The sequence below is a fragment of the Narcine bancroftii genome, chromosome 1 (genome assembly GCF_036971445.1).
Source record: "Narcine bancroftii isolate sNarBan1 chromosome 1, sNarBan1.hap1, whole genome shotgun sequence".
Taxonomy (NCBI): domain Eukaryota; kingdom Metazoa; phylum Chordata; class Chondrichthyes; order Torpediniformes; family Narcinidae; genus Narcine; species Narcine bancroftii.
Genome location: NC_091469.1, coordinates 367689967 through 367702175, shown reverse-complemented (window position 1 = coordinate 367702175; position 12209 = coordinate 367689967). Strand labels below are relative to the sequence as shown.

The 12209-nt window shown below is 41.9% G+C and overlaps 1 protein-coding gene across 1 annotated transcript in view; it reads right to left on the bottom strand.

The window, feature by feature from the left end:
• LOC138752729 (polypeptide N-acetylgalactosaminyltransferase 15-like) overlaps positions 1-12209 on the bottom strand; it is a 67969-nt gene that overhangs the window by 32016 nt on the left and 23744 nt on the right. The window contains exons 4-5 of the mRNA XM_069915423.1: positions 10088-10255; positions 3409-3526 (exon numbers count right to left, since the gene is read on the bottom strand). Coding sequence (XP_069771524.1) covers positions 3409-3526; positions 10088-10255 — 286 coding nt within the window. The remainder of the gene's footprint in view (positions 1-3408; positions 3527-10087; positions 10256-12209) is intronic.

Here is a 12209-nt window from a genome sequence, read left to right as displayed (position 1 = left end):
CCAGGATGTAGCCCAGGAGGTGCCAGTGTTTGCATCCAGGGGGATGCATCCAGGTAGTCTTCAGGCTGTCCCTCTGCTGAAAAAGGGTGTTTGTAATGACAAGCCGCTGTTCTGCGCAGAGCTCCAACAGGAGGCGCCCGTTGTCGTTGCACTTTCTGAGACCATGCTTGCCCAGGATTCCTGGCCAGGTTTCTGAGTCTTTGCCGATGGGAGCGTTGAATTCTCCAAGGATGACAACCTTGTTGGCTGTAGGGGTGCGTTGAATGATGTTGCGCAAATCAGTGTAGAACTTGTCCTTTTCTGCTGGTTCCGCCTGGAGGGTTGGAGCATAGACACTGATGAGGGTGATGCGACGCTTGTTTTGAAGGGGGAGTCGCATGGACATGATCCGGTCCGAGTGGCCTGTCGGGAGGTTTCCAAGTTTGGAGGCAATGGAGTTCTTGACCATGAAGCCTACACTAGATAGGCATCGTTCATCCATAGGCTTGCCAGACCAGTAGAGTGTGTAGCCCGCGCCGCGTTCTTGGAGGCTGCCTACATCTGCACGGCGGACTTCACTGAGAGCAGCTATGTCAATGTCAAGTCTGAGGAGTTCATGTGCGATGAGGGCAGACCGACGTTCAGGTCGGTGGCTGTCAGCCTTGTCTAGCATGGTTCTGATGTTCCAGCATGCTAGCTTGAGTTTGTGAGCATCTTTTGAGGGGGAGGACGTGGAGGGGGAGGACGTGGACATGTCCTCGGGCCTGCGCAAAGGAGCTTTTAGGTGGAGTTCAGTGTGCGCAGTACTGGCCCCACCCTTTACACATACAGACAAACAATACATACGCAGGACAAGTATTCCATCTATACAAATAAATAAATAGATTTTGTTTTGTACATATGAGAGTCTCAAATGTTTACCGGTAGATGGTTAGTGTGAGTTGTTCCTTTGGTTCTCACTGCCCATGGGAAGAAGCTGTTCCTCAGCATGGTGGTGCTGGCTCTGATACTCCTGTATCTCTTCCCTCACGGGAGCAGCTGAAAGATGCTGTGTGCAAGGTGGAAGGGGTCCTCAATGATTTTGTATGCCCACTTCAGACAATGATCCCAGTAGATCATAGAGAAACCCCAATGATCCTCTCTGCCACTTTTATGGTCCCTGTGGATTGACATCTGATCCATTTCTCTGCAGCAACCATACCACACTGAGAAACAGCTGGCCAGGACGGGAGCCTTTCCCACTTCAGTCTTCTCGGGAAGTGTAGTCACAAGAGATGTTAAGTGTCTACGAGAGGTCACTAATTAAGTGAATTCCAAGGATCTTGGTGCTCTCCATCCTCTCTAATACAGATTTGTTCATGTGTAGTGGAGGGTGGTCTTTCCTGGTTCTCCTGAAGTTCACTGTCATCTCTTTAATCTTGATAACGTTGAGACACAGGTTGTTACTCTCGCACGATTACATGAGATTTTCCACTTCTTATCTGTAGTTGTTGTTGATGAGGCCAACTACAGTGCGTTATCTGCATACTTGATGAACTGTTGTGAACTGTTGGAGCTGGATCTGATGATGCAGTCATGAGTCAGTAGTGCGAACAGGAATGGACTGAGCACACAGTCCTGAGGTGCACCAGTGCTCATCTTGATAGTGCTTGATGTTCTACTACTGATCTGGACAGACTGTGGTCTTTCTGTTAGGAAGTCCAGGACTGAGTTACAGAGAGAGGTGTTGATTCCAGCGAGGACAGCTTCTCCACTAGACTTTTGGGAATGATCATATTAAACACCAAGCTGAAGTCAACGAACAGCAGCCTCTCATATGAGGCGTCATTCTCCAGGAGGGTCAAGACGGAGTGAAGCGAGAAGGCTAAAGCATCGTCTGTGGAACGGTTTCTTCTAAAGGTGAATTGATACGAGTCCAGTGTCTCTGGGAGATGTGCTTTGATGCTTTGCATCACCAGATGCTTGAAGCTTTTCATAACGGTGGAGGTCAGTACCACAGGGCGGTCGGTAGTCATTGAGGCCTCTTGGGTACTGGGATGATGGTGGCTGTGTTTAACTCTGTGGGAACGATGGACTGTTTCAGTAAGGTGTTGAAGATGTCCGTAAAGACCTCCATCAATTGGTCTGTGCTGTCCTTCAGAACCTGACCAGGTGTGTTGTCTGATCTCGCTGCCTTGTGTGGATTCACCTTGGACAGGGTTCTCCTTACCTCAGCCATGGCTATGCAGGGGACACGTTCATTAGGGGAACACAGAGCTTTCTTTAGCCTCATCTTGTTCTTCTCATCAAACCATGTATAGGGGGTGTTCAGTCTGTCTGGAAGGGAGGTGTCATTGTCCTTAATTCGCAAGGTTGACTTGTGATCCATAAAAATCTTGATCCTTTGCCAGAGCCAAGTCTGCAATGACTATAATATCTTAATTCTTTGTTAGGTCAAAGCAAAACCTGGCAGGTACCTGAATAACAAGGTGGGGGCGGGGGATGGGGAGGGCAGGGAAAGAGTACAGGTAAGAGGATATATCTGAATAAAGGTGGGAGGGCTGTAAAAAAAGATAGGATGTTCTATCTAAATGACTGTATATAAGTCCTTTAACATGGATGCTACAGCAATCCCCTGAGCACAAAGTTTCTCTTTCTTCAATCTATAATGGCAAAATGCAGGCCTAATTTCACAAAAGCCTTGAAATTGAATTTCATCTTTTATTTGGTGTACCAACCATTCATGATAATACTAATGCCTAATTAGACTTCCTGCAAACAATTATAATATTGGATAAAAAGGCATTAGAGTGACTTGCATCCGAAAATGTTCCAAAATAGCACCACATGTGGCTGTAAACAAAGTCAGGAAGTGACGAGGATCATGGCGCAGTCCACCTCCATGCTCTCGCAGGTAGTCATGCATGGCATTATTTTGGAAATTAATATATCCAATATACCTGCACAATGTGTTTCAAATTCTATTGTGGCTGATTCACAAAGATCACAGTTGCAGTTTTGAGCTCCATCTCATATCAGTTTTGGACCAAATGGGCATTGCACCATTGGTGACATCATTAAGTGCACAACCAAGTGTTGAAAAACATAGGTGTGCTAATGTGAATGAGCATTGAGGTGTCTGGTCCAGTTTCCTCAAGGGTGCCATTCATTCCTAAATAGTCACTTGTGTGGTTTAACTCAGGTTAAGTTGTATTCATGTGCAATTTGGACATTTTTAAAATGATGCTTATCAATCCAATTTTATGGAACATTTTTAAAAATAGTTTTAAATCTGCTATATAAAAGCTGCCCATTATTTAGTGCAAAGTGCTATATCTCTAAATGAATCCCAATTGTAAGAGAAATATGTAAGCAAAACAGTCTGCTAAAAGATCAGTGCACCATGCATCAGTCAGTTATGAGTGTCTGAAAGAACGATTAGAATCTTACCCTGAGAGAGAGCTCCACATTTTCGATTCCCCACATCTGCATTCCAGGATCATATGCACCGATATTTTGAAAGTAATGTCGATTGATCCCCAGCACTCCTCCAGATATTGCTGGACTCCTGAAACAAACACACAGATATATGACAAGGAACAGGGAAACAACCCGAATACTCTCTGCAGTTTTTGACCATTGATTGTTTATTGTCAGCATTAAATCAGGTATGACACAGCACAGCTTAAATCCCAGCAACTCTCTTTATTCTAATCACTCAGTCAGAGTTGGTTGCAATTTTAGTTTAGTTTTAGTTTATTTGTCACAAAGTACCTAGTATAGTGAGAAAGTTTCTTCTGCAATGTGGTAAGCCACTGTTATGCCATGATTGGATGATTGACTGCTGTCAGTTGGACATGCCTCCCAAGACTGATCTTACCCATAACCCCTTGCATGCTCCCCCTTTCTCTTTGCTTCAATCAGTCAGTGAGGTTGATGATTGTTCCAGTCTTTAGTTAATAAAAGCCTGATAGTTTCACAACATCAACCTTTTGTGATTACTAATGGTACATCAATTTTATTAACTGAAATTTTCAAAAAAACATGGAACAATACCTGAAACCTGAGAAGCTCAACATCAACCCTCGGTCACTCGATGCCCCGAACACGTTCAAATTTTGGCTACGCTGCTTTGAAACTTCCCGGTGGTGGTCATGGATGCCATCACCACAGATGCTAACTGACTGACACTACTCCTCTCGCATGTCGGACCCCAAGTGTTTCCAATGATCAGTACGCCAGCTCATATCAAACAGCTATGGAGATCCTTAATGCCCAGTATCGCAGGAAAATTAATGATGCCTACGCCAGGCCACCAGAAAACAGCAACCTGGTGAATCGAGCACCGAGTACCTCCGTGCCCTCCAGATCCCGTGCAGAGAATGCAACTATAAGGCCAGGTCAGCTGCCCAGAACGCAGAGGACCTCACAGGAGATGCATACATGGCTGATATTTGCTCCGGGTACATATGGCAATATTACTGGAATAAAAGGGCAGCAAAGGGTGCTTGAACTTACAGAGACACTTGAGGTGGCCCTCCAGAACTCAGATGAGTACTCAGCCATTTGGTCACCAAGACTGTTGCTGTCCTGGGACGGGGCATCGTTCCATCCCGTGAATGACTGGTACCCTACACCATCCCAATATTCCAGTGATCTGACCTCGGCCGCCATTGAGGGTGATCTCTCCAAGTGCTACTTCTGCAGACAGGGCTAGCACTCGAGAAAGCGCTGTCCTGCCAAGGATGCAGTGTTCTCCAGATGCAGGAAAAGGGGAATTATGTTAAAGTTTGCCCATCCAAACCATCCACAAAATCTAGCAGCGCTGTGTGCAGACATTGGCCACTCTGAGCAGTGCCATCAGTGTCATCTTCCCTGCATAGCATGTGTGAATCATGTGAGCCACAATTTTGGACTTTGCACCAAACACCATCTTCCCAGGCATACAATACCACATGGTGTCAAGGCTGGCCATCTTGGAGCTGAGGTCAGCCATCTTGGGTGCGTGACCACCCTTCAGTCTTGGAAAATTAATCCATATTGGCCTCCATCACCCTGAGCCAGGAGAGACCACACGAACTCACCGATGAATACTCCCATTTCCCCTTTGCCATACCTTGCCCACATACATGACCACAGCCACAGTTATCAAGGCCCTCCGTAATATCTTCATGCTCTTTGGATACCCTAGTTTCATCCACAGTGACCGAGAGATATCATTCATGGAGGATGAGCTTTGGCAGTACCTGCTGGCCAGGGGCATCGCCATGAGCAGGACCACCTGGGGTAATGGGCGTGGAATAGGAGAATGCCATGGTATGGAAGACTATCCTTCTGGTACTGGGGTCACGAGACGCCCCATGTCCCAATGGCAAGAAGTCCTCACAGACACACTCCACTCCCTAAGGTCACTTTTATGCAAGGCCACCAACAACACGGCTCATGAACAGATGTTTGCTTTCCCAAGGAAGTCTGCGACAGGGACTATGCTGCCCACCTGGCTTACCTCCTCAGAACTGGTCCTGCTCTGGAAGGATGTCAGGCAATCTAAGACTGACCTGCTGGTCAAGATGGTCTGCCTTCTCCATGTGAACCCCCAGTATGCCTACGTTTCCCTCCCTGTTCGGGGCATCGAGTGACCAAGGGTTGATGTTGAGCTTCTCAGTTTCAGGTATTTTTCCATGTTTTTTTGAAAATTTCAGTTAATAAAATTGATGTACCATCAGTAATCAAAAGGCTGATGTTGTGAAACTATCAGGCTTTTATTAACTAAAGACTGGAACAATCATCAACCTCACTGACTGACTGAAGCAAAGAGAAAGGGGAAGAATGCAAGGGGTTATGGGTAAGATCAGTCTTGGGAGGCATGTCCAACTGACAGCAGCCAATCATCCAATCATGGCATAACAGTGGCTTACCACATTGCAGAAGAAACTTTCTCACTATACTAGGTCTTAATCCAGGACTTTGCTCCATTGGGGGCCTCCCTGACCACCATTTACTTTCAACAGATACCCCCCACTTCAATCTTAGGGGTCCCTGCATCTGCAGCTGACCACCATCTATCCCTGGCCACTGTTGTCGCCAATGATGTACTAGCTCCACACTCCCCCACCACCCCACCTGTCCCCAGTGCTTGACAAACTGTTAACAGGCCAACCTCACAAGCTGCTCAGGACGCTATGGCAGTGCCCAACCATTGCATGCCGTTTGCTATGGCAGAGGAGACCCCCAATAAACTTAATCTGTGAAATGTATGTACAGTTGTTTCACCCTCTCCTTTTTTTTTCACAGCCCGCAGGACTCTTCTTAGAAAGGAGGGGTGAATGTGGTCAACCACTATTATGCCATGATTGGATCCTGCTGGCTGGACGCGCCTCCTGAGACTGATCCTACCCATAGCCCCGTGCATGCTCTCCCTTTCTCTTTGATTCAGTCAGTCAATGAAGTTGATGATTGTTCCAGTCTTAAGTTAATTAAAGCCTGATAGTTTCACAATTCAGCCTTTGTGATTATTAATGGTACATCATGCAAAAAGACCCACAGGTTATCTTCAGCATTAAATACCACAGTGTGTGGAGCACAATTTACAGAACAGGGGAATACAATGAAAAGGAAGATCAATGTCATGGGTTCATTCAGGAGGCTAATGGCTACAGGTCAGGAATTGTCTTTAAGCCTATTGATACATTTTATACACTCTTAAGCCTATTCCCTGCCTGATGGTAGGAGGGGAAAGAGAGTGTGTTTGACTTTCATGGCAGAGTTCTTATTGGTTCTGTTTTATTTTAAGATTTTTCAGGATTTTCCTTCTTGCTGGAGGGAAATTTTAATTTGAGGAAAAGGTAAAGGATCTTTGTACAATGGATTCAGTGGCATCTGTACAGAGTTCTTCTTGGTTTAGCTATCTGTTAATTCTCCAGAATTATCATCCCTTAGTTACGGGATAAGATTTGATAGGTCATTCAAAAGTAACATTATTTCATGCTATTTTCTACTCTGAGCAATAGAAAAAATAAGCTTAGAAAATAAAGTCATGTAGCCCTTTTTTAAACTCCCAGCAGCACAAAATCAAATTTGACCATGAGAAGAATATCTTAGTGGTTTGCATCATGTTGCCTGATAGCACCGATTACCTAAAGAACATCTATAACAACCAACATTGTCTTGAGGGAAGGATCTTAGAGACAAGGGTTAGCCTCTACTTCTATGTCTGTATGCAACATTTTGGATTCTAGTCATGGCAATTGAGTACCTGAGCAGTGAAGGTCCCCATTATCTGGAGTAGTGGGAAATGCTATTGATCACCTCAGAGTGACCACTTCAATGAAGGAGTGCACATCAATATAGTGCACCTCAAGCAAACATGGAGACTTCACAACCAAGTCACCACAGTGCTGGAGGAAAGGCAGCAAGAGATCCAAAGTCTAAGATCCATGAAGAAGGATAAGAAATCTTTATTACGCAAGAGGAGCAGGTTTACAAGGAAGGCAAATAGGAGATATCATGGCTGAGTATCAATAGCCTCATCTCCTGCCGAGGTTGTGAGGGAGAGAGAGGAACAGTTACATGGGATATAAGGTACTGGTGATAGAGGGACACATTTCATAAGAAGAAGTCTAAATCACAGTCTCCGCTGCTCCTCTTTATATTCTAATCGTTTGGACTAACAGCAGAACAATAATCAATCAGGGGAATCCAAATGACACATAGAACACCTTTACCAGTTCGAACAAAGGGTATTCAATGCAAGACATTAATTCCTTGTCTTTTCAGAGATGGTGCTTCAAATCTGGATGTCTTGCAGCAGTTTTTGTTTTTATTTTCATGCTATAATAAGATCTTTATAATTCCTGACCAATTAGCACACCTGCCAGTTATCCTGTTGACTCATGACGTGACTTGTGCTTCTACAGCCCCTCTGCCCAAAAGAAAGACTGTTTCCTTGAGCCGATTGCCACACTGAACAGAATAGCAAGCCACCGACATGCTCAGCCCTCCTCCAGAGGAGGCAGCCTCAACATGTTCCTAAATTAAAGCAGAACATTCTAGGAATACTTTACAACTCAAGCAGCATTTGTCGAGAGAGAGGTAATCCCTATGCCATCAGTGCCTGTGATTAGTAAGGGATTGCTTTAGGTGGTATGTGAGTGGAAAGGGAAGATTGAGAATCACTGCTCTAGACTCAATTGTTACTGAAATATTTTGCGTGAGAAGCATTATCATCGGCCCATTTTCTTTGGAGTTATGAAACCGTGCACATAACGAGTCAATTAGATACTATTAAAGCAGTGGTTTTCAAACTTTTTCTTTCCACCCACATACCTTCACCAATCTCTTACAATTCTAGAGCACCTATGCCATAGGGAATACTTAAAGTTGTATGTGAATGGAAAGAAAAAGGTTGAGAACCACTGGGTTAGGGAGAAAGAGTTAGAGCTAGTAGCAATGCAAACTAAAGAGAGAAAGTGTCCAATGGAATATCATGGAAACAAGATTTTCTTCTATCCTGACATCAGTTTTGAGTTGTTGAAGAAAAGGAAAGAATTCAATCTGATAAAGAATACCTTGTGGAAGAAAGGTTATAGATTTATTCTTCGCCACCCTGCAACTCTCAAGATCTTTGTGTAAGAAGGAGTGAATAAGTTCTTTACAGATCCTGGACATGCGCAAGAATATGCGGATGTTTTACCGACTTCATCGAGAAGCTGATCAGGAGGTGGCAGGAGTCTGAAATTCTTTTTGATTTATAAGGAATAAACTGAAATTACTTTATTCAGTCTAATGGAAATGAATTGGAATAACAGTGAACATTCAATGGGGAGGTGCTGGAAGGAAATGAACTGTCGAGTCATGTGTGTTTTTAAAATAAAAGGGGGTAATGTGTATTATTTGAAAAACATTAATAAGGGGGTCTTTTGTTGTTTTTATTTTTATCTTATCTTTTTTTTCTTTTTACTTTCTTTTCTTTTTACCTAGATTGATGAGATGGATATGCCTTAGCATAAGAGTTTAAAAAAGATTTGAAATACAAAGGAGTTGGGAGGAGAGAGGTGAGGGGGAAGTATAGTATCCAATCGCTTTTAAAAGGTACCAATGGGTAAAGTATTGAATAGTTTAAGTTTTAATATTAATGGGCTTAATAGCCCAGTGAAAAGGAAGAGGATTTTGGCATATATTAAGAAAATGCATGTTGATATAGCTTTTATACAAGAAAGTCATTTAATTGAAAATGAACATCAGAAGTTGGAGACTGGGTAGGATATGCTGCAGCTTATTCATTTAATTCAAAAGCTATAGGAATAGCAATTTTAATAAATAAGAATCTTCCAGTTAAAATACAAAATGTAGTTATTGATCCTGCAGGGAGATATGTTATGGTAGATTGTCAATTTTTTTTGAATATTGGACACTTATGGATATATATGCACCAAATGTAGATGATGAAAAATTTATACAAGAAACATTTATAAATCCAGCAAATGCACATGAAAATACTTTAATAGGGGGAGATTTTAATTTTTGTTTAGATCCAGTTTTAGATAGATCTACAAGAGCAATAACAAGGACAAAAGCAGCTAAAGCTTCATTGTTGTTAATGAATTATTTAAATTTATTAGATGAATGGAGTAGAATTCATCCAAGAGAAAGAATTACTAATTTTATTCAAATAGGCATGATTCTTACTCTAGGATTGACTTCTTTTTAATATCTGCACAACTTCAAGGCAGAACACAACAAGTGGAGTATAAGGCAAAAATTTTATCAGATCATTCCCCCCTGTTGTTGACAATAACCTGTTTACAGATGGAGGTTTAATTCTATGCTATTAAAAAGGAAATATTTTTATAAATTCATTAGAAAACGGATAAGGAATTCTTTGAGACCAACTCTAATTCGGTTGCTAATAAATTTATTTTGTGGGACACAATGAAAGCACATTTAAGAGGTCAAAAATAAGCTATACTTCTAAAATTAAGAAAGATTATTTGAAAGAAGTAGGACAATTAGAGATGGAGATAACGTATTTAGAAAAGGACTTACAGAGACAAGTAAATGAGAATAAACAAAGACAGCTTATTAATAAAAAGCTTCAGTATAATACTTTACAAATGTATAGAACACCTACTTTATGGGGCTGATGGGAGACTTCCTCCATTTCTGTTCATACTCTGGTATTGGTTCCCAGTGAAAGTCTAGCTTCCAATTGAAAACTCCTCGCTGTGGGTCGACAGAGTGATAATATTGGAATGTCTTCCAGTCAATAACATCTATTACAGGAGAAACAACACAAGTCCTGTAACAGAGGGAAAAAAGGCAATTAAATGTCACCTCCATTTTTTCTTGATCTGCTTTGCTTTCTATTTGTATTTCACTTCAGTAAAGGCACATTAATGAATGAAAATTTCTGAATCTTTCCAGTAAAACATTAAACATCGATGTGTGAGAATATCTTCATTAGAGACACCCCAAAAATATTAGTACAGTATTTTAATAAATTCCAAACTGCATTTTAAACATGAGTAGCTGAGTTTCGATGAAGTGCCCTTTTCAAACATTTAAGGTCTAAAGGGGGCTTGACCAGGAAGATGTTGGGGAGTTTACCTTCCTGAAGTATATTCTGACATTGGTCTCAGAGACAGATAGGTACATTAGCTTCTTTAGGGATTCCCATAGGTACCATTGGGTTATCCTTTTCAAAGTGAGCATAAAAAGTGTTCAGTTCATCGGACAGTGAAGCATCACAACCATTTATGGTGTTTGTCCTTGCCTTGTTGGATGTAATGGTCTGCAATTGCTGGCAAGAATCTAGCTTCTCTCAGAATTGCCTCTTTGCTGCTGAGATAGCCTTCTGAGAGAGTCTTGATCAAGGGGAGAGAGTTGATTAATGGGAGAGTTTTGATCATGGGGAAATAACTACAAAGTAAGGTGCCAATCATTTATAACAATCAATAATAATCAATTGTCTTTATGGAAAATCTCAGGAATTATTGTGGGTGGTGAAAGCTGCATCATTAGAAGTATTTAAAGTGGAAGTGTATAAATATTTGAAATATTAGGAACAGCAGAGTGTGGCATGGAAGAGGGCTTGAAGCCAGCTTAGATCAGCCATGATCACCTTAGATGATGGGGCAGATGATGGCCTTCACCTTTTTTGTTGTGTTCTTGGGTGTTTGGAAATTGCTTAGGATGAGAAAAGAAATGGCTAAAACTAGAAGCATCTCTAATCAAATAACAATAATTTAATTTAAAGCCGTAATTTACTGCTCCATTACTAAATTAATTAAGCAACATGATGACACAAACTGGGAAATTATAGGAAATAATCCCAAGAATCCTTTTACAAGAATGTTGGTGGAACTTGTACTGAGTTACAGGGAAAGGTTAAACAGGTGAGGGCTTTATTCCCCAGATTGTAGAAGAGTGAGGGGAGATTTGATAAAGGTATACAAAATGATGATAGGTATAGATAAATGCAAGCAGACATTTTCCACTGAGGTTAGATGAGATAAAAACTAGATGACATGTAAGGGTGAAAGGGTAAAGTTTAGGGAGAACATTGGGGGGAACTTGTTCACATAGAGAGTGGTGGGAGTGTGAAATAAGATGCCAGCTGAATTAGTAAATGCAGGCTCCATTTTGACATTTAAGAAAAATATTAACAGGTACTTGAACAGGAGGGGTATGGAGAGATATGGTCTGGGCACATGCTAGTGGGACTTGGCAGAAAAAATGGTTCGGTTCAGACTAGAAGGGCTGAAGGGCCTATTTCTGGGTTGCATTATTCTGTGGTTCCAATGGGGCTCTCAGTTCAATTTTTGTCCTTTGTTATTCATTTAACCTGTGTCATTGTGAAAAGTTGAAGGAAATGGATCAACTGATCTGACTCAAGTTATCTAAAATAAAAACAAAATGCTGGGTAAAACTCAGCAGGCCAAGCAGCATCTGTGTTAAGGTTTCAGGTTGAAGACCCTTCTTCAGAACTGAGAAAGAGAGATTGGAGGAGGGCAATGAGTGAAACAGAGGGAATATCTGTGGGATAGTGTAATAATGTGATTATTAAATGGGCAGTGAAACTCCTTTCTCTGTGTAATGTGTTGCAGAATACATAACTTAAAACAAAGTCATTGAGAAATGTCAACCAAAAATGGTCAGTTTGGATACAAACATAAAGAGCATTACCAAGTGGGAGAAGTAAAAATGAAGTCCTGCAGTGTGCAGGGAAAGTTGAGTCAGAGAGTGGTAGAGTT